The sequence below is a fragment of the Trachymyrmex cornetzi genome, unplaced genomic scaffold, assembly GCF_001594075.2.
Source record: "Trachymyrmex cornetzi isolate Tcor2-1 unplaced genomic scaffold, Tcor1.1 scaffold358, whole genome shotgun sequence".
In the NCBI taxonomy this organism is placed as follows: domain Eukaryota; kingdom Metazoa; phylum Arthropoda; class Insecta; order Hymenoptera; family Formicidae; genus Trachymyrmex; species Trachymyrmex cornetzi.
Genome location: NW_017298300.1, coordinates 599,599 through 626,542, shown reverse-complemented (window position 1 = coordinate 626,542; position 26,944 = coordinate 599,599). Strand labels below are relative to the sequence as shown.

General features: G+C 35.5%; 1 protein-coding gene across 2 annotated transcripts; it reads left to right on the top strand.

Moving 5' to 3' along the window:
- The first annotated feature begins 1,587 nt into the window (after window positions 1-1,587).
- LOC108763399 (thyroid receptor-interacting protein 11) lies at window positions 1,588-25,174 on the top strand. Of its 2 annotated transcripts, XM_018510974.1 has the most exons (13): window positions 1,588-1,895; window positions 2,850-2,929; window positions 4,475-4,549; window positions 15,939-16,109; window positions 16,178-16,282; window positions 16,900-17,308; window positions 17,438-20,071; window positions 20,248-20,351; window positions 20,451-20,550; window positions 23,585-23,666; window positions 23,737-23,920; window positions 24,050-24,145; window positions 24,220-25,174. In XM_018510974.1, the coding sequence occupies exons 1-13, from the start codon at window positions 1,793-1,795 to the stop codon at window positions 24,379-24,381; spliced, it is 4,305 nt and encodes a 1,434-aa protein (XP_018366476.1). In that variant the 5' UTR covers window positions 1,588-1,792; the 3' UTR covers window positions 24,382-25,174. The 2 variants fall into 2 exon arrangements, with proteins under 2 accessions (XP_018366476.1, XP_018366477.1); XM_018510975.1 differs by lacking the exons at window positions 1,588-1,895; window positions 2,850-2,929; window positions 4,475-4,549 and adding an exon at window positions 8,878-9,168.
- The last annotated feature ends 1,770 nt before the right edge of the window (window positions 25,175-26,944 follow it).

Here is a 26,944-nt window from a genome sequence, read left to right as displayed (position 1 = left end):
ATTTTATTTTATAATTTTGTATTGTTACATATGTATCTAGATGTAATCCTTTATGCTACATAATAAACATTCATGTTTAGTTACTATAATTTATGTTACATCTTTTATGTTCATATTATATTTTTATTTATATGACATATTTCTTTATATTGACACGTGCTTAGACTTTTTTCCTTATTTTGACGCAGACATCTCGATAATGGAAACAAAACCGTGCTTCGTCAAGTTCTTTCCGTGCTTCCTAAACGCGATTTGCATACGTTTCATTAAGCGATTCTCCAATTTTCGTATGTAATGAGGGAAATGTAACGACAGAAATAACATGGTTTCCATGCGGGGCAAGTATATTTTCAGTAAAAATAAATTAGCAACACATCCGGACGTCGCACTCGTGGCAAAAATCGATAATTTATGATAATATTTCCGAAATTACAGTCATTCGTACGTTATAAATTACGTGTAAAATTAGTTTCTCACGAATGATACAGTTCCAAGGTATAATAATCTCGCAATCATAATCGAGTTATAATAAATGCAATATTGAAATAAATGAAATATAAGAGCAAGCAGATAAACAGCGCGCTTTTATATATTTAGAGCTTTATTAAAATCTTTAGTAAAATAAAAATATAAAATAAAATAGGAAAATATAAAAAACTTTGCGCATATATTATCGATAATCTTATATATCTTTATACAACATTTTATTTTTAAAAAAATATTCTTTATATACAATGTAGGTACAATTTTAACTAAAAGTTTTTTTACCATCAAAAGTTCGAATTCTTCGAATTTATTAAAAAAATCGTCATCAAAATTTATAATATTAAATATACGTAATGTTGCCGTAATATATCTACGATATTTCTTTAAATATTGCAGGAATATCGCAGAATATGCATCAATATTTTATTTTAGCGGACAATATTGTTACAATATTGTAATCTTTCAAAGTAATATTGCTGCAACGTTGCTGTAATATTTCGTAGGAACATACACACTCAATAAGATTTAAAACACTTTTTTTCGACAAGTTTTGGAACGCACCAACAATTATAAATGTTAAGATTTTTTGGAAGATAAGTATTTCAATTCTCTTCTGTTATTTTATTTGTACACATCACTCGTTTTAATAATTTTGACGATTTTTTTATGATCTCTAAAAGTTTTTGCAGTTTCCAAAATCACTAATTTTTATTGTTTTAATTGTTGAAATTTTATCTCGCATGCTGTATACATTATTAATTACTTAATACTTATTAATTAAAAAAATTTTTTTAATTAAATCAAATATATGACTAAAATTTGATTGAACATCTGTTACGTTACGGCAATCTCGACAGTTGGTACAATCGCTCACTGTACAGCTCCATGAACAATTGGCTGGAGGAGCCTTATGGCTCCTGCACACTGAACTGTGATTGAACGCGGAAACGTTTGCCGCGCGGTAGAATACGACACGATAACCAATGAACATGTTAGAAGCTATGAGCTTATTAGCTACTATGTCACGTTTTTTCTCACGGCGAGCGTTTCCGCGTCCAGTGTGCAGAAGCCATTAGAAGTATGTATTCTAAGGCTCGAGTGTGTTCCAAAACTCATCGAGAAGAAAGAGTTTCAACCTGTCTGCTGTCAAGTGTATACGTGTTAGCATGTTTTGTAATTCGCATAGACATAACGAATTCGAGTTTTCCATCATTGCGATGTGTCATACGCACGACGATCGTTCACAGTGATAAATGCCAGTGTACTTATCGAATAACACAAGCGACGTTCACCGTTAACGCGAAAAATGGCGTGGTTCGGTGACAGTTTATCCAGTATCTCCAGTTTAAAAGGACACATCACGAATCTCACGAGGGAGGTTTTATCCGATGGTATCGTTGACGAAATAGGTACGTATTAATGTCTCGAAATCCTAACACGACTCCAGATCTTGATCTTTTCGTAACGCGTAGTTTTTCCAATAAAGGGTTAGGTTACGACTGTCAAATGACGATTCTATTTCTTATCGACTGAGAAATTGTTACCACTTGAGTTCGTTAATCACGTGGTTTTGCTCTTGTAATCTTTTTTAACGACTGTAATCAAAACAGTATATTGATCAGTATAAATTATATAATATAAAAGGTCATATATTTTTTTACATATAATTTTCTATTAAAATATAAATCTGCTATAATAGATATAACGTAATTAAAACTTTGATCGAGAATTTATTACGCGTTTTTATAATGAATATTACAGTATGATTTAAAATAGTATAATATGATTTAAAAACGATATTAATACTAATTATCTTTTTGGTTGTTAGATTTGTTGTATTTTTTCTTTTTTTTTTGCTACAAATTAATTCTACATGTAGTTTTATTATTATATCAATTTCTGTGATTGTTGATGATTATCAGTCAAAACTTTAATCTAGAATTTATTTTTTAAATGAATGTTACATTGAATATGGATAGATTTTAGAGACAACAATTAATATTAATTTTTATTATTGTTGTAGATCGATTGTTTTATTTCTTTTTTTGAATTATTTTTATAAATAAGTTTTACGTGTAGGTTATTATTGTTTTAATTTTGCAATTATTCGTAATTGTTTATCGACATATTCTGTTTGGATTTCTGTGGGAAAATAGATGTTAGGAACTTAATTAAAAATTGCCGAAATAATTTACGTCGTAATAATTAACTTTTGTCATAATTCTTTTCTAGTTATTTTCCCGTGTAAAAATTAGGAAATTAGTAATATAAGTTTCAGTATAACAGCGATTAATACGATTTATAAAATGTCACGATCAAACGTAATAAGTGATTCTGATCTGATGGTGATTATTTACTTCCAGATGACCGATCAAAGGAGTTGAAGGAGGCAAACGAAAGATGCATCCAACTGCAGGATCTGCTTACCACGAAAGATGCAGAGGTGAATACATTTGTATCACATAAATTTATATTATATAAATTAATATTTATAATCGTTAATTTCTTGGAATTTGCACGTTTCTTTTTAAAAGTAATATTTTTTGTAATCTCTCATTTCATATATAAATTCGTAGTCGTGAAAAAGGACCATCGAGTGATTGATCTATAATTCGATATGCACGTGACTTTCTTTCAAATCATTCTAACCTTCGTGATTGTATTTTCCACATTGATTGAAAAAAAAAATAAATAAATAAAAAAGATCACACTTGATATACGCACAGATGTCTGCCTTCAGATAAGAGAAAAGAGCTACGTTATGATTAGAAATTATTTTAACAGATGTCGCGTTCCCCAATAATCGCGAACGAGTGTAGAGCAAACATCGCGTACCGCCTTATCCGTTAGAACGATATTACGATCAGGGATCTTTTAGATCGGTCAAAGATGATAGACCGAGGCGGCGGGAAATATGTATTAGGTATCTCGGAAAGTAGAGAAAGGAAAGCCTGAATTCAAGCTCGTCGAAGATATTTCCTGGATTGTGAAAAAGGACGTACGATTGTGAGATACTTTATACACATACCTGCCTACTTACCTACGATTTGACGCTTTTTCTATCTCGCGGCACAAATGGGGAGTTGGAACCCCGCAGGAAGAGGGGAGTTTTGGCGGTACCCAAGGGTCATGTGAGATAACGCATCGAGGATCGTGGGAGGTGGGGGACCGTTATCGTAATGCAAACGTAAGATAAGAGCAGCAAATGTAAACGCGTATCGTACGTCCTGTATCCACGGGGCACCACCGGACTTCCTTCTGACTGTGCTTCCTAATATTTAAGTCGAGGATCCGGGGCGCGATCGCTATATAAACCTGATCCAGATCAGCTTGTGGTGAAATTTTTTTCGATTTTCACAGAAAGAATCTCTACTCGAGTGCCAAAGTCGAACGTTAAAACCTTCGGCTGTCGCCTGACAACAATCTGTAAAAATCGACATAATACCGTTATAAATCTCGTTAAATTCTGAATTTACAAATTTCTTTATTTCCGATCCCCGTTTATTTGCTCTCGCTTATCGAGGGACTTGTTTGCTTATCATCAACTAATAGTGTGAAAATTAAAAAAATTTTATTCTTATGATCTGTCGACAGTAAAAATAATAATAAATATTAATACTCGGTATAATTTTAATTTTTTTTACCACGAATTTCTTTATTTTTTTATCCCCCTCTTTAAGCGATTTGTCCTCGTTCGCTTATCGATGAACTTGCTTACTTATCACCTATGGTAATATTTAAAAAATTCTCTTAACGATCTAGCGACAGTAAAATCTATATACATATAGTAATAAATATTAATGCTTGTTATATTTTTTTGATACTATGAGACGTGCACGTACACAGGAAAGAAACGAGGAGGAACTGGCATATATATTAATATGTAATAGTTATGACCTTCGATTATTACCTTCGTATAATTTCTTTTTTTATTATACAGAGGTACATATAATATATTACTTACATAAGAATTATATATCGTATATAGATTTCTCTCCTGCGTCGACAGAACTGTGAGCTCCAGAGAGCCGTCATCGAGATAAACGCAAAGTCCAAGGAATCGGTAAGTTGATTCTGTATTAAATAACTGCAATAATTGCCGCGAGAATAATTGAGAAAAAAAAAATAAAAAACGCTATGCTATTTGCATTAGGCGTAACTTTTTGCGGTATTTCGAGTGGCAATGAAAACTGTCATAATTATTTCCATAATTAATTTGTCCGTAATAATTAATAATTAATTATTGATTACAAGATATGACATTGCACACAAATATAATCGACAAAAATAACTAAGAAGTATGCTCTCCTTTTTTCTTCGTTTCACATTTTGTTTTTTTTCGAACGGACATAACGTAAGGTTTTTCGCGAACGTTCGATGTGTTAGTTATCACCTTTTCAAATGTAAGAACCATTCGCGATTACGTGACCTATAAACCGTGCAAAGAGCGTCGTCCACCTTCTCTCCTTGTTAACAGTTGAGACTCCCGGGGCTTCCACATCACCGCGATAATTCATTGTTGTTACATCATTGTAATAATAGAGCGATTCATTGTCTTTACTTGCTGCTGCCATTAAGTTGTAAATACGATAATATATGTGCATGCATGTCGCATATTTGTACATGTGTGCGTGCGAAGTAAATGCGCTTGCGATAACGACCAACTAGCCGTTTGGCATTATTTAGCAGATACCGATAGTAATTGTTAATAGCGGAAAGACTATTTTTTCCTTATCAGCGCCTAGATAAGGGGCTTTTGTTACGTCGACGTAGGACATTGTAATAAAATTCTATATATATGTATGTGTATACATATATATACATACATATGCATCGGAGCACATTTCCATAAAATTTCCAAAACTACGATGATACGATCGCATGCGGAGAAGAAGCGTTTCAACATACAGACCGAGGCAAAAGCGAACTTTGACCCCGACGGAAAAAGGAACGTGCGTCTGTACGCAAAAATACAATGAGAGAAAAGAAAATGGAAGTGACAAGATATAATTAAAAATACTTAAGAAAAGATCTAGGCAGTATCTACTGTATTTTCGGGCCGAAATATTTCAGATTTGTTTTATGTCTCAGCTTTTCATTGTGTTAAACGTGTGTTAGGAACGGAAGATAAGCAGGTAACACATCTCCACGTTCTTACACTTTATTACGTATCTTGGATCAACAAAGGATCGGTCTCACTTGCCGTGGAATGTGTCACGAATTTCTCCGGGAAGAGAATTTCTTTTACTTCTTCTTTCAGGCAAATCAACAATCGTTTTTTTACTGAATCTTTCCCTTTCCTTCCATTTTTCTTTGTCAGCTGTATGTATTCGTTATATTTAATCGTTGAAACAATTATCGGATGTGTTTAATATTTAATAATATTTAATATTAAATTTCAAAACTGTCGCAACGTTTAAAGAAATCTGTGATGATTGCGAGAAAAATCAGAAAAGCTTGAAATGTCAACTGCTCTAAATTGGAATAACGATGAGAGAACATTGTATATTAAACTTTCTCCACGTCATCCTTCGTTTCTGATAATCGATGACACGCCGAAAGCACGAGAGACGAGAGTATGTCGGTTTTCCATTTCCTTTATATTGTAAAGGCAGAAAATGGAAGGCAGAAGGATGCGATGATTCATTGCCTATGCATCGTTACGTGAGTGCATTAAAAGTCCTTGGAGTCTATCGAAACGAGCGCATCAGTTTTCAGAAAGTTGCCCAATACGTTATTTATAATTTGAACAATAAAACAATTTTTCCGCGTTTCTCATTTTTCGTTTCCCGAAGGATTAGGTGAAATTCGATCGACAACGAGTGTCGGAGACATTCCCGCGCGTTTTTATACAATGAGTATAACGGAACAGCTGTGCATGAGTCTAAAAAAAAAAAAAAAATAGAAAATGTAACATGTATAATAATATGTTTTTGAATAAACCGTTATTATCAGTCGTAAAACGTGCGGAAGATCAAATCTACTTCTTCGTGGATCCACAGAGTACGAGGATTTCTTCGTAGGCGCGCGCATTGTGCATAATCGATTCGACGAGGAGCTCAACGAGAAAAACGCGCGTATCCTATAATACAATAACGGTTCGATCGATCGATTTCGATTAGTAGTCGTGTACCACCCCACAGTTGTTTCATCGCCGCTTCGATAACGCTCAGAAGTAACGATAAGTATACGGTCGGGGGTTGCGTTCAGTTTTCAGCACGATAGTGACTATGGCTACTCTCCTGATCGGGTGCCTATATAAATACAGGTCGACTCGGGCTCTTGTGGTGGAAGTCAGGTGCGTAGAAACGAAGTGCCATTTGTGCAATAAAGTTAAAAGCAGATACGGAAGGTGGTTTGGAAAATATGCCAAGGTTAGCGATACATTTACTATTTCGCTAATTATCCTACTTTGCGACTTAATGTTATTCGCTTGTTTTCAATCTTCTTCAACATATCGATATTCGAGCTCGTTTTTTTTTTCATAAGCTTGTGTTCTTTTATCTTCTTTTTCGTGGAACGCGCTTGCTTGCTCCGCAATCGATCTCATTAATTAGAAATTTCATGGTTTCGTAAACAGTACGATGCTATAAAATTATTAGAGGGATAAAAGACTGTAGAATTAAGGCTCTGGGGTCGCACGTTTGAGAATAAGGTCGGTAAAACGCTATGAGCATAACGTGAATATATAATTTATGCGTTATAAAGTATATCCTAAGAAAAATGTTTCGACGAAAACAATATAAAAAGCTTCAACAAGAATGGACATTCTGATGAGAACAAACAAAATTCTTGGTTATCCGAGATATAAAATTCCGTATCCAAAATGCTCTCCTTTTTGTTAGTTTAATCAAATATTTTTTTCGGTGTCATTCTACTTGTTGTTTCTTGGATTTTGGTCCTCCTTCTATTCTCTTTGTGTTTTTTTTTTCGTTAAAAATAATTTTACATAGCTCGAAAAACAAATCACCAGCAGCGATACGACAAATAACGCATCAGACGTAAAATATGAACATATTTATGTTTTTTATCGTTATCCTTCTATGATTGTATCTTCGTTGTATCTTCATTGTATCTCTGTTATAGGTAGCTCCTTTTCTGTGTTTTAAATTTGTATTTCTAATCGTTTTCCCTCTAAGCGGAAGAGACTCGTCTCTTATATGGCGATCCTCCTACAGTTACTACTATTACTGTAGCGTGCTTTCGTTAAAATATTCTCCCATTTCCTTCAGCTGTGCCCGCAGCAAACGCGTTACCATAGGGGCCGATAAAAAATGTCCTGTCGACGCCTGTGTTAATAACAGCGACGCGTTGTGCGTTCATGTATATAATCGTGTTCTAACGGTATTGGTAGCAAACAGCCATTACGACTTCTAAATAATTTTGCCCGACTGTTATATAACAATAGCTTTTTATGATTTCAAATTTAGGGTTGTTTAGTACCAAGAAATCTGTCAGATATCCAATAAATTGATCGTCATTTGATTAACCAACGTTTTGATCCCGTTGTTTATTATATATATACATACATTGATTAGAAAAAGTCTGATTGAATCTATTATAATTCTAGGTGATATAATTAAAATTCTGATGGATGTAATCAGAATCTTTTGATTCGTTCATTTTCAATAAGAAATTTCTCTCAATATTTTATTCACTCATAAATGTCCGCAGTTATATTGGCTCTTGCGATCCTTCATCATTCCATCTCCACGCGATTAATAATCACGTTTTCCGTACAGTTACAAATCAATGGTTAGTATATACGAGTTTAAGGTACGGTTATACATAGGACTAATCAAATTTGGAAATGCAAACAATTACATTATTATTTAAATTATATTTATTTAAATAATAACATTTGTAATTGATTACTTACAAATTCCAATATTAATTTCAATCTCTCTACTGAGATCCTCTTCAATTCTTTGCGACTTTGACTAGCAATAAGGAAGAAAAAAAGGCGCACATATGATATAATATAATGCGTTTTCGATGCGGAAAATATCGTGTGTCGCGATTATACTTGCGAAGGTCTACTCGTTTGCGGTCGTGAGGTGGCTTACGGTTATTAAATAAATTTTACGGCGTGTAGAGTCCAGAAATACTACGTGGAGGAGAGAAACTTGTGCAGGTTTTCGGAAACATTCCTGTAATCCTGTGGCCAGGAGATCCTGGCATCCCGCTCTGACACGAAATGCGCGCGTATGCACAAGTACACGCACACGCACACGCACGCCATGCGCTCTTCTCGCGCGGTCTTACGTGTATATTACGCCCCGCGTAACCTCTACTTATCCCCTTCCCCTCTATCCTCCTTTTCCTCCGCCTCTACCACCTTCTCCTCCTCCAACTTGGCTAGAGTCGCTACACTAGCTGGTGGAAGGTGGAACTCTCGAGACGTATGTACAGTCATTCGGCGACGAGCGCGCGTCGTGCACCTCGCAAATGAACGTGCACCAACCTGTGATGGAACCAGCCCGGGTCCTTTCCCTTCCGGAAAGACGGCCAGCCGCGGAAGTCGATCCTACCAATCGCCCGGAACGGTAGTACGTCGCGGTGTACCGCCGATTCTTTGGAGAACCGAACGAGGGACCGCACATGCGGTTGCACAAGACCGGCGACGATCATGATGATGACGATGGCGACATCGATGACAACGATCTTTCGACCTGCTTCTACGTAAGCTGTATTATTTCCAATTTTTCCGTCGCAGAAATACGTTTAATTATTATTTTTCGATCGAAATTTCTTCTCTTAAATTGTCGCTCAGAAAATGCGATGCGGTGTAAGTTCAGCGCTTTTTAGCGCTCGCGAAGAAGAGAGAAGGTTCTCGAGAGAGCTTGTTATTTTTTCTTTTTACTTTTTCGTTTACTTTACATAGTTTACACCTTCGCCTCGAAGACGCGCGAGAAGTCGTCCGTTTTTTTTTTTTTCACCGCGAGAGAGAAACGTCGAACCATAAATTTTCACGATGCCTGACGACACACAGCTCTCGCAGTCGCTCGACACGAAGAAATATAGCGGCTCGCACTTTTCTGTCGTGCCATTATTTCGCGCGCAAAGCGATGACCAGGCAACTTATCGCGCGCACGCGCGCACATCCATCGATGCTATTTCGTAAGTTTCGCGTTAAATTTTCCAAAAGTTCCCTCCTCGTGCGAGCTTTATAATTAATTCGTAATTCACTTACTTCCTCTTTCGCGCGGAAAATTTAACGTATGATCGGTTTATATCGATCATATTAGAAATAACTCGCATCTTCCTCCTTTCCTTAAACCTAACGTTCGTCGAACATTCGAACATTCCAAAGATTAGAAACGCTTAGCATGGCATTTGTTTCCAATATAAAAGTAATAACGTTGGTTTCTTATCCCTTCCTTCTCCCCCTCCCTTCTCCCTCTGCGATAATACAATTTGCTCTACTTGCGCTACACGTTTTACAGCTGCGATATAGATGTGCAATAGCTGGATAACAAAGTCAACTTTTAGATTCCCTCTTCGATTTAATATTACTTTTAAAATCGTGTTTATATAGATACGTATAGAATTTAATGCGCTCTCTCTTTAAAAATCCAGTTTTCTCTATTTTAATAATATTATCGTATTAAAAATAAAAGATTATTTTTTAATAATTAACGATATTGCATTGTAAAAAATAACCTTTTTGATAATTATACAATACTGTCGTATTATAAAAAATTCCAGATAATGTTGAAAGCTCGACGAAAAGCAGAGGTATAATTTAGCGGCGAATATTCGAGCGACGGATGCTTGCAAAACGCAAGAGGCCAATTTCAGCGTTAGAATCCGAAAAGCAAAAGCGACGATGCCTTATTTATTTTTATTCAGCCGCGGCATTACGTGGCCACATCGAATTTGCGCCTTTTTCGCGTTAAGCTATACGGCTCGCGAGTTATCGGTAGATAATGCACGAAGGACAAGCTTACCTATGATTACTTAACCAACGCGACGCGCGATTACCCGTGCGCTCGACACAACGTTCGACAGTATCGTGCTAGTTGCAAAAATCAGTATATTACTTGCAAAAATGATAAAAGCCGCATTGACGCGTACTTATCGTATGTCAATCAAACTAAAAAAATCCCAACTTACGTACATATCGCGTATATATATATATATATATATATACGTATACGCGTGCTTCGAGATTTGATAACTCGCGTCAATCTCTTGAAATGGAAATTATATGAAAAAATATTGAAATATATTTGAGGTTCGTACTCTCGGTTCGTTCTCTTTCCCACTTGAAGCTACCGTTCTGAAATACAAGAAGGCTTACAATCCGCATGTAGTACGTACGCTCGCGGATAATCGATATCTCCCCTGTTTAACTTGTTAAAATAGGATTAAATGGACGTGACTTGAGATAATAATTAGGGGATTCGTTAAAGAGGAATTATTCGGATATCTCTATCCCTCAACGGATATGCTACGTATACGGTGTAAGATATAAATGTACGGTACGTCCGGTGTAATATAAATGTTCGATTACGTAGACATATTTTGAATTTGGTATATTAAAAAATTAGGTCTATTAATCTTGTAAGTGAAATATACATGTATATAGACGACACATGCGCGCACGCACGATATGTAGGTAGATATGGACTTGAAAAGGGGTTAAAGGATACTGTGTACATGATAAAAAGTATTATAGGCTATTCATTTGCCTTCGCTCACAATAGCGATATAAGAACGCCACGTCTATGCATTCATCGTTTCGAAAACTTTCGAGTATTGTCGTCGGCATTAATAAACATAAGCGTTAAACCGAAGGATGATCGGATATGCATAGCTAAACGGACAAGATGGATTAAACGCACAACATTCGACGTTGCACGAAAAAATTTCGACGTTATAAGAAAAAGAATTTTTCTTAACTCTTGAGATTTTGAAAATCACTAATTAACACTTTCTTTATACTGTAAAAAGAGTCTAACGATAGCTACCAAATGTTGAATGAGATAATTTCAGTGAAATATTCAATATAACCAAAAATAATTTTATTTTTCTAAATATCTATTATTAATCTATAATTACATCTATAATTACTAGTAAACGGTTGATCATATTATTATCGTAATACTTGTTAAAGATTTAAAAAAATAAAATTATTCTCAGTTAAAACCAAACATTTCATTGAAATTATTTTACTCGATATTTGGTGAGCTATTAAGATTCTTTTTCAATACACGTAATGATTTTCCGTTCTTTACTACACACCAATCATTCGTATTCCGAATTAATTTTCATTTTTATAAATATACAAAAATTATTAAACGATTCTTATATATACTCTAACATCTTTAGAAAGTATTTATAAAGTTATGTATTAGAAGAAGAATAGTTTATTAAGCTTACATCGCCAAAAAGAGACTTGGTTTACAATAACGTCTTAATTACACAGCTAATTATAAAGCGATTAGTAAATGTATTATAAAGTTGTGTATTTAAAGAAAAGAAAGAGATAGAAAAAAACCATAAATTCAACAAAAGCTGCAAGCCGATACTAGATAATCGTGTGTAAAAAGTATATTAATAAAATATAGAGATACAATATAAACGTTTCGATCCTCTATTTAGGTCCTTTTTAATATATCATGACAAATTGACAAAATAACTATTTCGTTTTACAATATGATCAGTAAAATGGTGAAAAAGATAGAGATTATTACTTTTGAAGCCAGATACCGCTAGTATTTCGAAGAAAAGAAATACGCAAAACCCAATCGCGTCTACTAAAGGTTAATATTGATGAATTAAAGAATGTAAAGACGCTGGCATTGATCATCTATGCAGCTAACGTTCGTAGGGAGAGATCTCTTTTCTCTCGCATTGACCAAAGATCAAGAACGTCTGGTCCGCGATGCATATAGAGGCGCCGCGTATTATAGAAGGTGTGAAAAGGTGCGAATCTTCGTGCAACGACACGATTATGGTTACAGCCATAATTTGTTCGCCGTACACGTTGTATGGGAGTCGGTATATTCGCTGACTCCCCGTCGTCTCCGATGACGATTTCTCGCCTCGAAGAACGCGCTGAGCCTTAATTTCTCAGTATCTAACACCACAGACGGTGTGTTATTCGCTACGCTTGTTGATAATGCTCCTCTTCTTCGCGTGCATCCTCTGATCTCGGCGGACGCGCGCGTGCGTTTTCATTAGCGTCCACTATATCTCCGCTTCGCTAATTAATCGATCGCCGCAGCCCGCAATCCGCATTTCGAGGACCGCGTTCGCGAGAGAGGCGTTCGCCACACCGATTGATATTTCCCACTCATCTTCCGATCGACGAGCAAATTCTATCGTTGCGCTGCGCTGGTAAATTATCCGTGAAGACCGTGTCGGTCGATGGAATATCCATGATCGGAGCATTACTTGACACAGGATATTTGACAATGCAAGGGTCATGCGAGTTGAAACCGGAAATAATAACCTACGGTTCTCGTTCCGCGTCGAACGAAACCCCGCTTTCCTTTTCCGTCCGGCATCGAGCTGTCACGAATCCGCCGCTGTTCACGAGTTCCCCCAGTTTTCTTTCTATCCAATTCGAAATATCTCGAGATGTCACTAATTAGACGCGACGTAACCGTAACCGCGTAATTGGAGAACGGGCGTTTCATTTACCGCGTGCGACTCGAGATCGCTCCAAATTCATCTCGACAATGCCAGGCATAGCATATAGTGACGCTCGATGAAAGAACAGAAAATCGCTGTTATTTCTCGGGATTATTTGTTGAACTCTGAACTATGCGTCGTGAACATCGCGCTAGTGCTCGACATCGCGTGTGCGAGCTGGCGCGCGCGCGAGCGCGACGTTGCGTCGCGTCGCGGCCACTCGGTTACGTCACTGGCATCATGGACATTATTATGTTCTTACTGACGCAGGTACAATATGCCTGCCACGCTATTAGAGCAGGCCGCGTTAACCTGAAACCGCGCCGTGCGCAAGCGGAGCGTGCGTATTTCATAACGTCGCGCACGCTCGCGCGCGCGCGAGAGAAAGAGAAGCACAGAAACATTTGTAAGCGATATATTCTATTCCTTATTATCAGCAAAAAAGAAATGAAAAATGCGCCAAGTGAGATGCTTCTCACTTATAAATGACGATCTCGCGTCCTTGCTACTTCCACGAAGGTGAAACGACTTCGAGGAGGAAAAATGTCTTCATTCGTAAGCGCGATGCGTTAACAAGCCGTCGCTCGTTAAACTCTGATTATACGTATACATTTAATTTTGATCGTATTAGACGATAAGATCGAGCGATATTCGCTCATTCTTCATTTGTGTGACACGATTTGAAAGATCTACTCCTAAGTAGGAGGCGCACGTGTAGGTATGTCTCTTCTCCGGCCAATTTGTCGCGCAGAAAGACCTCGAAACGGATGATTCGAGCGATTCGAGCGATTCGAGCGAACGCAGCCGCTCGCGTCCCAGTTGAGAGAAGAGAGCACGTGTTACATAGCACCGTAATAGCGATTTCATTACCGGCCCGTATATGGGACATGTATTAGAGTAACATCTGCATGCCGAATCGGCGTTCGAGTGCGAGTTCTATTAGAAATTCGTTCCTCCTAGTCGACTCGTTATGTGACATTTCTTTTGTTTCCTTCTCCTATATTTTTTTTCCCCTTGTATTTTTTGCTGCAGCTAAAACCGCGACGCACGACGGTCGAATGCGCCAGTGCAGGCCTCGTTGGTTTTTCATTCACGAGATTACGATAACTCACGCGCGTTTACATTGCGATTGATATTAACTTCCTTTCCCACGCTTAGTATCAGGATTGCGTTATCTGCGCGATGCGCGCGGCGACGCGACGCGACGCGTTAATCGTGCGCGCGGAACGGCATTGCGACGGTGTTTACCGTGTAGATATCCTAGGGTATGTGCAACGTTAAAAATGCAGAATTATTCGAAAAGCAACTAGGGAAAAAAAAGAAGAAAAAAAAAATACATTTTGCGAAATCGCTGAGCGTATGTTGTATTCGGCTGTTCCCTTTCTCCTTCTCTTTGCCTTCTTGTTCCGTGACGCGATGATCGCTACACGTCACCTGAAATAACAAATTCTATCCATTGAATTATTCAGCTTTATGGCTCTGCTTTTCATTTGCACACAAAACGTATGAACATTTTTACGTCGGTTTCATGTAGTAGCTCGAATGAGCTGAAGCAAGCTAAAGTCGTAATTATCGGTCGTCCGGGACGGTTTTTGCGGTGTTGATCGCATCGATGCGAGCCGATGAGAATAAACCGGCGTATAATTGTATTCCACTTTTGCGATCGTGGATTTTACATAAATGTCGCCGTTGAGCGTGACGTTAGACGTCGCTTCCCGTCGCTCTTAACATACCGAAATGTGTAAAACGAATAAAAAGAAAAAAGGCTGTTACGCGGAGGAAAGGTGGAGACTCTTGTCGTGAGCACTGTATGCAAGTCAAACGACGCATTATTCCTTGACCTGACCCAACGAAACCTCCTTTCATATTCATTAGGATCGTCCCACTTCAGCCCGCCGCTTTGGACCACGAAACGCAAACCGTGTATCTCCGACGCATGAATTGATTTGTGTGAAAGATATACCGGAGGAAAAAAATAACTCCCATATAACGCGAAGGAGTTAAATAGTTATCTCCGATAATATAATTGATGTACTTTCAATAGCGTAGTTTCTTTTTCCAAGCACGTTCAGCTCGGAGAAAACTGAGAAAACGGGTCGCTGAGGAATTGGAATATACCTAGATTATAGAAAAAGTGAGATACAATACATTCCTCGTGTCCGATATCGTTAATCACATGATATCGGACGCAGTAAAGTCTGCGTATCGTCTGCTCTTCATCTCTCATCCGCCGTTTTCTTCCTCAGCCGTCGCTCATTGTATCTACGTTTTCTTTTCTTCCTCGATCCGAGTTGAAGATGCGTCAGATGAGAATGTTTTATCATATGTGTAAAATCGTCCAAGCACAATGCTATTCCTGGGTCACAGGGCCGTATGTATAACGCCTGTACATCATGTCATTAGCATTTCGACAACGTTGTATCGTTCACCTCGAAAAGATTTCCGTATCGGTTACGCATCTACGCCGGAATGAGACACGCTAATCTGAATGCGTTCCGTTTTCAAAGAATCACCCGTTTTAAAGACGCACGAGGAACTTCTGTCACAAGAATCTAATTGTCTCAACTTCCTTCTATTACCGTGGCCCCTATCCCTCCTCTTCCACGAAGATATAATTCACATCTGGCTGAATGTATACATCGTAGCTGATCTATCCTGCTGATAGATTCAACTTAGATATGGTAGATTAGATACAAATTGACTTTCAAAATAGGAAAAACAAAACTCAATTTCTCGACGACAGAAATTACAGAGCATTAAAACAGACGACTCGACGCGTATCTCCATAATCCGATCTTTTATTATTGTAGAGGGACGCGAATCACACCGATGAGGCCGAAGGGATTTTCTGGGAACCATCGTGCGCAATCGACAATCGCAACGCAAGGAATCAGAATCATGTACGCCAGCTACAGGAGCAGTTGGCACAAGCCACCGTGAAAGTACGCGAATTAGAATGCGAGCTAAAGCACGTTCAGAAGGTAATAATTGTTAACAGCAAAGTGCCATGTAATACGATGTTAAGTTGGTGGAAATAACTAATGTACAGGTGAACGCGTCCTTCAAGGATGATATATCCGACGGACATCAGAAGGCTGAGGTTGTACGGGCTAAACAAGACATGCTGAATCGCATAATACAAATGGAAGAAAAGGTATGGAGCGATATATCAATTATGCATCTTTTACATCATCTTCCTGTTAAGATTCTAAATTTTAAATAAGGTTGAATTCAAAAAGTCGCAGTAGAATTGAAAAGAAGACGAACTCTCTCGCACGCATGTGTGTAAGAAAAAATAAATGTTAAAACGTTAAGTTGTATAAAGAAAGAAAAAAATACGCTTTCCCGGGAATTAGATATTGATTCGATACGGAGTAGTTAATCTAGTGGAAACAAATTTTTTAGAAATTAATAATTTATCATACCGCTATGAGTAAAAAAAATTTATTTTTTGTAGGTATTCATATAATTTTTGTGAAAATTTTTTATTAGAATTATACTTTTTACTATTTTAAGTAACATATGGTCTCTTTATTAATTTGTAGAAAAAATAGTTTTAATAAATCACATGGATAATTAAACTAGATTACTTTCACTTTAGGTCTGTTTTCTGTGGCTGAACTAGTATACGCTTTTGGAACTTAAAGTGAGAAAGATATACGTTTGATATTTGTTTAAAGCGAGAAAGAGAGTTCTAGAATAGTCTAGTGCAGGAACAGAAAACAGACCATTTTTCACAATATTTAGTATCGACATTATGCTTTTTCTTAGACCCGGGAAGCAGAACGAAACGCTAAACATATCCAGTTGGATGAAGCCAGTCTTATCAATGATTTTCGTTCGGTAATATCAAAATTAAATTCACGTGAGAAATTTGACTTAATCAGCGGAGCGTTAAAAGCTTTACAAATTGAAAACGAAGCGCAAAAAGAGACGATTGAAAAAATTAAGGATCATGAAAAATCCAACCAAGATCTCGAAAAAGTCGATGTCTTTGAATATAATTCTTTAGCTCTCAAACATGCAAATTCGCAAGAGGGCAAATCGCATGATACGACCGAGGAACTTTTGATCAATAAAGAAGAGATGTTACAAGAGAGAATAAATGAACTCCAAAATGAAAATAAAGATCTTCTAAATGTTATGGAAAAATTGGACGGGGAATATACGCAGTCGATTGGTAAGTAAATAATAGTCTTATATAGGTATAATGCATCGACATATACAATTTTGTTGATGTATCTGTTTTTTCTCTTAATAATCTTTTCGTTGCTAAAAACTATAATAATAAATTCTAATTTTTGCGCAGAAAATTTATTATCGGTCAAAGAGGAAAGTAATAAGAAGCATCGCTGTCTACAAAATGATTACGAACAACTTTCCGTACATTACAATGAGGCCAAGAAAAAAATAATTGAATTACGAAATGACTTATTGAAACGCGATGAAAATACCTGTACAGAAACAATTCATCAGTTTATTCAGACGGATAATATAGATAAATCAGACAAACATGTTCAAATAACAGTTTCTTCACAAGAAGCTGACATAGTATCAGAAACAAGCAGACTAGACGATATTACTGAAAAAGTTAAAATTATTTTAAAGAATTGTACCATAAGTACTGAACCGGGAGAATCAATCTTCGAAGGTATTGCGAAACAATATGTTGATGCTAAATGGAAGCTAGATGTTTTGGAAAGGAAGATAACTGAAGTTACTAGAGATTTGAAGGAAACCGAAGAGATGAAAGATGGCTTGCAAATGGAATACGAAGAACTGCAATCTCACATAGATTCGTTATTGTTGGAGAAAAATATGAGAATGAAATCGTGTCAGGGTTTAGATTTGAATTTGCCATCTATTCCTGAGACAAGCGAAGAACGAGTAGCTTCTCTAGAAATGGATATTGAATCTTTACGGGAAGAAATAAAACGCCTCTTGACTGAAAACAAAACGATACAAGAAAGAAATTCAACTTTGATGCTTGCTGTACAAAGTAACGAAGTGCCTTTAACGAACAACAATGATTTACAAGGAAATATAAATCGCAAACTATATACACTTATAGAGGAAAATAAAGAACTTCCAATTGCTTTAGAAGGGAGTAAAAACTCAAACGCAGATATAACATTGATCGAGCAATTGAAACTCGATCATGAAAATGTGAAAGGAGAATTAAAGCTATCCGAAACGAAGTCATTAGAAACTAATCTTGCATCTTTGCAAGACACTGTACATAAATTGACAGAAGAAAATAAAGATTTATTACGGAAGAATAAACACTTGGATATGCAATTACATGACAAAGCTTTGTACGAACGTGACCTACAAGAAGAAACTGGTTATTTGTTGGAAGACTTGCAAAAACGACTCAATAAAGCCGATTGCGAAAAATTAGATTTGGAAAATGACATTTTACATAAAGAAGAACAATTGGCTGCGATGCAGATTCAAGTTGACATGAGACAATCTGAAATAGTAAAATTCTATCAGGATAATGACAGATTAATTAAAGAAAATACATCTTTGTCAGAACAATTAACTGCTACGCACGATGAATCCTTGGATAAGATAGAGTTATTAAACACGGAAATGTCGTTGCTTCAGCAAGAACATGAAGATTTGAAACAAGAAATATTGATTTACAAGGAAGAATTACCTGTATTGAAGGAAAAATTATACAAGGCACAGCAACAGTATACAAAACTGGAAAATGAATATTATGCATTTAAGTTGCAAAGCGAGCAATTTCAATTACATAAAAAGTATATTCAAAGTCAAGAAATAAAACCCGGAAATGAATCAAGTCTCAAAGAATCGTTGACAGAAGAATTGAAAAAAAATGCTGCGGAGATATCTTCGACAAACATAGACAAAACTAATAAACAGGAAAAGCTTTCAACTGAAGATAACTTAATCGGAGTAGAAAATGCAGTTGTAGACGTGAACATAGAAAAGCAAGGTTTAATGACAAGAGATATAAACATAACATCTAACGAACAACAAACGTTTAAATCAATTGTCGATGAAGAAAGACGAGAAAAAGACATCATAAAAGCGCATAACGAAAACTTGATGGATGAAATTAACAATTTGCGCAGCAAGTTACAAACCGCTTTTGAGAATAATAAAGAATCAGCAGAAATGGCTAAACAAACTATTGAAGATCTTTCTCATATTATTAGAGAAAAAGACCAGGAAATAAATATTTTACGAACTGAGATAACTCACGCGAAGAATATTATCGCGCAGTCTTCGGACGATCTTGCTGTAATCAGAAACCAGAAGAGTGAGATTGAACAACTCGTTTCTATTAAACACAACGAAAGCTTACAATATCAAAACGAGATTCAAAAGTTAATTCATCGCCTAAATGAACAAGCAGCTCGCATCCAAGAATTATATTTTAAGCAAACAGCGAACGAGATGCGTAATAAGGCGAATGTAGAGACTCAGCAAGGAGGTCACGATGGAGTTGATTCCAGCCAAGGTATCGAAATCATGGCTCTGAATAAAAAATGCGACGCCCTAGAAGCTGCTCTGATGCAAGAACAGTCTAACACTAGAATTTTGCAAAACCAGCTTATCGAAATTCAAAACAAGGAAGCTAATTCCGGTAAAGAATTAGAGAGATTGAGAACACACTTGGTCGAAATGGAATCAAGTTATACGGAGGAAGCCTTAATCGCAGAAAATAATCGTCAGGAGTTAGAAGCAAGATTATTGCAAGCTGAAGAAAAAGTAAAAAGTAGTTCAACCGCCTTCACATCGGCAAATATTAGGGCTAATCAGCAAGTAGAAACGTTGCAGCAACAAATAGCTTTGATTACTCAACAAAGGGATCAAATACAGGCGAAATTATCCGCAGCAGAGGACAACATTCAGTTGCAGTCTGCCTCTTTGACTAATTTACAAATAGTTTTGGAACAATTTCAACAAGGTAAACAATAATGATGTTTTATATATCTAATATTGTTACAATATATCACATCAGTTATGCCTTCATATAGTTTGTCTTCGTATTATAAACTTTATAGTAATTGTATATGTATATCTATAACATATATATATATAGATCTCAAATACTATGATATATTGACGATGCCATGCTTACAGATAAAGAACGCGACGTCATGGCGGCTACAGAAAGACTTCGATCTCGACTCGCTGAGTCATACGAGAAACAAGATAAATTAGTAGATGACGCTTCAAATCTGCAGGTTTGCCTTTATATCTTTCCCATGCATTCGCGTATAAATCTGACTCGATTTATTTTCTTATAAAACTATATACCTATTACTTGTACGGTGTGCTTACAGCAACAGTTACGTGAAGCTAGAGAATGCTTGAAAGCTGCCTCTAGACTAAGCGAACAACTCGAGAAAAAGGACGAACAAATCGAGCGACTCAACGAGGAAGGTAATTATTATCAAAGATTACGTATATCTGGCGTTGTCTGCATCTTGCTCTTTGTTTATGGCATGATTAGTGTTTTTCGATTAAATCATTTTATGCATCATGAGAAGCAAGTTGAAAATAAGTTTCCCTTTCATCACGATATAGAAGGCTGGTCACGTATTTTTTTTTACACATATTTCTGCTTTTGTTTTAACCCATTCTGACAAAAACCGAGCTGCGCGCTTCGGCACTAATTTAATAGTGCGTCAAGTATAAATTTTATACAAATGAATTTGTATATGAAAGTAATATACTATGAAAGCAAAAAAGGAAGAAAAAAGAATAAAATCAGAACAATTCGACACCATCGATAATCCTACATCATTACAGTTTCGTGCTGTTGGCGGAGAGTGCAATAACTTGATTTGACAATGTCAAAAATATTTGTAACTACAGTCAAATTTTTTTACCAAATTGTGCTATAAGTCTCATGGATTGTAGCACATGTGATAAATAGATCTATCAAAATTATAGACATGTAAAAATTTTTCATGTTCTTCCTCTCTCCAATGATAGCAATATTGAAGTTACTCAGCAGCTGCCGCGATGATAAATCGGCAAAATATTCAGACGTGCACCGTTGAAAGCATTACTAAATTTTTACTCTACGGATCTCTGAATGGAATACATCAATCTCATATATGGCTCTTTTGTAAATAACATAAAGCACGTATTACATATGAGAACATTTAGGATTTAGAAACGATTTAGGTAACAGCAGAAGGGACATCATTCATATATTATGTAATGTACACGGTTGAGAAGAGGACACGGTTGAAGAGAAGATACGATAAAGCGTGCATTGTCGAGAATACAAACCAACTACAGTGTAGAATTATCAGTATGTTCGCGTTCTGTGACTAATCTGCGAAAGCAAACACATACACAATCCGGTAATGTAGTCAAATATCAGCTGGTAATTCTGGGATTTATGACAGTAGCCCAGGATTCTTGCTGGTATCTGGCTACGAACTGGATCATCGCCTTTGCATACTCACAAATCACGTATTGGTTCATGCAATTACCGTTGGTGCTGGTACTACGTTTCTGCACTTTACCACATACGAATTCTTGTTTCTCCCACCCCTATTGATGACTCTAACGTTCGGAAACTTAAAGAAAAGGACATTAATGTTGCACTTTCTTCTATATATGACGATAAGCTCAGCTAGTATCCTCATCGCCTATTTTTGCTCGATTGAATCATTATTTCGTTATTATTATATCGCAACTAATTACTAGTACGATGACTAATTAACAGTATGATTGAATGGCTGTATGTATATTATAGAGATCCCCCTATTAGCAATCTATTTCTGTGTAGTAGAACAAATTTGTACTCTTTTTATTATGTATGTACATGTAGTAAGGATATTGTCTTGTTTTCATTTTATAATATCTGAGACTATGCAATTATTCTACGTAATAATATAATTTGTTATGTCGAACGCATGCAAAATAGTAATGTATAGTATAAAAGACACAAAATATTTTGTAATTTTTCAAATCTCTACATATGCGTAAGCCAAATGTATTAACGATATATATTTAAACTTTAAACATCGAATCAAGACGTCAGATTGCGCGAGGTGGTCTTAATTATGTATTAATTATAACAATAGGTATTAATTATAACGATATAATTATCACAATTACAGGTATTGTAACGATACGATTGTCTCGAAATAATTGCCACTGCTTTTGTCTATAAATTCCTCGCTCAGTATTAATATTTCTTAAAAAAATAAATTATGTCAGAATTGTAATAATTAATTTCTATATAAATAGTTGAAGAAACCGAAAAGCTTAGGTGAGATATAATTCAATAATAAAATCTTATTTTAGAGCTTTATACAATAAGCCGTTACTTAAAGCTATAAGAAATTAAGTAATCATAGTCGACATATATTCTTCTCACATTCGACTGTGATTGGTCAATTTCTTATTAAAACTTAAGTAATGGCTTATTGTAGAAGAATGCGTATTATGCTTTGTTTAATTTTACGCAAGATTACATCACAGTGTGATAAATAAAATGAGGTACTCCATAATGGTGTATACTGTAATGTGTATACAAGTAATGAATATTAAATATAAATGTAGAATATTAAATAGAAATGAAATTAAAATGTTGAATGTAAATAAATAACGAACACGTGATCATGATTTGGTAGCGATAGCCGTGGGTAATCTCATGCGGTAACTGTGAGCGTATAAATACGAAAAGCTCATATTACCTCGTGGGGTTTCCCACTCGTTACCAAGATTCGTCAAAATTATGAACTTAGTTCGGTCAAAGATTATTTTGATAGTCAAAAAAATCAGTCACTTTTTTGGTCTTAAAAAATTCATAGCATGTCACAATTGTTTTTTTTTTTTTTTTTTTAACAATCCGTAAATTTTGAGGAGTGGCAAAAGATACAGCGTTATGTATGTAAGTCGCTCTCTTATTCTCTTTCTCTACTTCTATCTCTCGGAAATTCCGTTCGAACGTGCTCTGGTACGTGATTCTGGAGTACGGATCGTTTTACTAAAACGCTTCTTTAATTCTAGTGGCATGCGCGCAACCTTAGTTTCGTAGAACGGCATGATAAACGAAGAATGCAGCATGAGCAACTAAAGGCGCAGGCGAGAGTATTGCATCAGGTACTGGTGTGATATCGAAGCAACCAGTACTTGTGTTATACTTACGCTCGTGTCTTTCCGAGCTACCAATTTGCCAACTTTACAACGATGGATACCGCGCATGGTGTACATAAAAAAAAAGTCAGAAATATTCCGCAATTGGTACTATTACAAATAAGCATCAACCACGTTCCACAAAGATTTGACAGTTTTCTGCGGATGAATGCATTTATACTGAATCTTCTCTACCTTCTTACTTTCTTTTTTAATAGAAATTTGCAGTTTTTTTTTTAAGAGCTCGATTACACATTTATTTTCTTTATTAATTATATTAATAATGATAGATAATATGTGTAATATTCATTTCCAGTGATACGATTGACAGCATCTTTAAATTCTGCTGATCAAAAGGTGAAAGAGGCAACGGAACATGATGAGGGAAAAGTTGACAAGTGAGTATATTCCAAATATATTCCACCTTTAATGAAATGAATGCGATAGTATCTTTTGAAATACTTGCAGAGTCCTCATAAAAAATCTTCTTTTGGGCTATTTGGCTTCGACCACGTCGGACAAGTCTTCAATTCTCAGAGTCTTTGCCAACGTCTTGGACTTCACCGAGCCGGAGAAAGATAAGACTGGCTTGAATAACGTGATAGCACACAGTAGCCGTCAAGCCAACAAAAATAGCGGCGCATCTTTAAAAGTACATAGACTTGTTTATCAATTAAATTAATTTTATTAGCCGCTCGATATCATAATTCTGCTTGTATTCGAAATTCGATAATTCGGCTTACAATCATATCACCGAGATCTAACATTGCATATCTTATAGGATCAAGAAGCATCCTTATCAACGGCCTTCGTGAGGTTTCTAGAAAGTGAATCTAAGCCAAAGCCTCAGTTACCAGCTTTGCCTATTGTGAATTCAGTAAGTAATATCAATAACTCTGCATAATGCAATTATTCTCTATTAAAAACTCTCATTATGTGCTATAATCGCAGCCTTCATCGCGACCAGGATATAATAAACAACAGTCATCATCATCATCATCATCGGCGCAATCTACATTACTATTGTCCAACGTTGCTCTTCCAACATTCCCAGACTTTATTCCAGCCAGAAATACAGGATCCATTTTGAAGGAGGTGTTGAAGGATAGTTGATATTTAAACACGTTATATTAAACATTGTACAAATAACATTAGAAACTATAATATAATCGATTGCATTTTATATCAATCCGTAATAGTTATTTCTACCGCCTAACCGCATACCATTTCGATCACTTTGCAAACAATCCTAAGATTTTTTTAAGTAAAACTCTGTATGCATATTATACATATATGAAAAATAAGATTTTTGTTTCATTTGAAATAACTTTAATGTAGCTATAAATGTTACAATGAACAAAAAGTATACTATACCGCTGCACTCTTTCGGCGCAGCAAAGTAACAAGATTCTCTATTTATAACGGTGACATCATATATAAGTAATAAATACATAGTAAAGTTTCGTTGTGTAACTAACGCGCGTACTAAAGGCATAAATACAAAATAAGGCTATGTATTCAAACAAAATTAGTGTACAAAATATAAATCTATTCAACGGGGCTTCGTAACACATACATTATTACCATATTTTATACGAGAGATATGTACATAGATCGGCATTTCTTCATTGAAGACTCGATCATACAAAAACTGGACAGCATTAACATTTTACGAAAAAGTGGATGTAGGGCGGTATACATAGTTTGTTCTTATTTTAAGACCGTCTTCAGTGATGCTAATGCAGTCCTGATCGACTTATGACATCTTAAAATAGTCTCAAATATAAAAATCGACTATGAATACCGGCCATATATATATATATTTTTTTTTTCATTGAACAACTGAAGCTATAAATTTCTCAATAATCATCATAAGAGTAAACAGACAATAGCCATTAATAATTAATAATTAATGTTTCATAATCTATAAATAGGTGCCCTCCATTTATTTAATTACATTCATATTAACTGACGAGTTTTCATATATTATCCCAAACAGAAAAATTTTAATAAGCATTCGACCATAATCAATTATCATAATCATTTTCTGAAATACATTATTATGATGTTATCATATACATTATAAAGAATATATCTCTATATAAATCATAATCTTCAATAAGTATTTTAATCTCAATAATTTCCATAAAAATCAATAAATTGTTACATGACAAAAATTTTGAGATTCTATTTGTTAAATATTGGTCGATAATTCACCAAAATTTGAGTTTTTAAGCAACTCTTTTAAGGAAGATTTAGAACTTTATTAATAAATGCCTCAATTTCCTCAATTTCAAAGTATCGATGTAACTTTTTCTAAAGAGAAAACGTGAAAAGTGCAAATTTTTATTTATGTATGTACGTACACACACACACATACACATATATAAAAAAAATTTCATTCTTCACATTTCCACTCTAGAGAAAAAAATACATGATTGATTCCCTGTAGCAGAATAAAAGTTTATAATTTCGCAAAATTGATTTTGATACAGATGTATCATATTGTCTTATATTACGCGCACTATGAAACTTTATAAACTTTATGTCGAATATCAAAACGGTATTATTTTCAAAGTTGTGCCCGCACAATTTGGCGTGGATTGTACTGCTAATTACAGTTTTTTAAATGTGATGAACTTTGATATATAAATCTAGATGTCTAAATCTTGTTCAATGCAAAAGCAACCGAAAGATTACTGTTTAAAACAAAAGTCAATACACATGTACATTTTAAAAACAAAATAATACCACGTATCGACATAATGTATAAAATTCGAATAACTTCCAGATAATGCTCGATCGATTTTCGTCGAAATTATTGTTGCGTAGATAATACATATCGGTATGAAACAACGCAGTAATCGTTTATAACAATGTAAATTAAAATATCTAATGTAAATACAGCGTTTCTGCAGCACATATGGTGAATATTTCGCGTATGAACGCGTTGTCTAGAGAGACTCGGCTAATCATCTAAATTTTAATTATAACGCGTACGCGCGCGAACAACGATGTGTTAGTTTTAACTGAGTGCGAACATTTATTATAGCATAAGAGAGCGGAACATTTTTGTAGCAATTATTCTCGTATGTCACGGATATTAAATGTAAAACGTTTCACAACGTGGAACTATGTTTAAGCTCCATTTAAGTTCCGTTTTTGTGCCCCTTCTCATGATTTTTCAGGCTTATCACATGTTTTATTATACACTAACGCGAGATTCAAGAAGTACCTTAAATACAGATCATAAATTTTCAAAAATTTCAAATCTAAAAGTGACATTGTTATCGAGACATTAGTTATTTTCATATGCAATAGAAGCAACACTTTTGACGCACGAGAGTATCCGATATTTGACTTATTTGATCTCGTCATACGCTGCAACAATCCATATATATTTCAGTGTATATTTAGTTAATAAAGCGTTATTTTTCTCTAAAAGAAAAATTGTTCATAAAAAAACCCGCAGTCCCTATATTAAGTATCTTGATAATCGAGGGACATTCAATATTCTAATACTCTCGAATCATTTGTTGATTCTAGCAGCTTGATTTACATCGTTTTAAAATAGCACAATCAATACTAATGAAACGTCTATCCGAAAAGACACGGATACTCGTACGCAATCGAGATTATACCATGTGTTCGATAGTCCTTTACAATTGTCAACAAT

Coding starts and splice junctions, on each gene's coding strand:
- LOC108763399 (XM_018510974.1), top strand. CDS start 1,793: ATGGCGTGGTTCGGTGACAGTTTATCCAGTATCTCCAGTTTAAAAGGA. Junction 20,072..20,247: donor TTTGGAACAATTTCAACAAG/GTAAACAATAAT, acceptor CCATGCTTACAG/ATAAAGAACGCGACGTCATG. Junction 20,551..23,584: donor CGAGCGACTCAACGAGGAAG/GTAATTATTATC, acceptor ATTCATTTCCAG/TGATACGATTGACAGCATCT.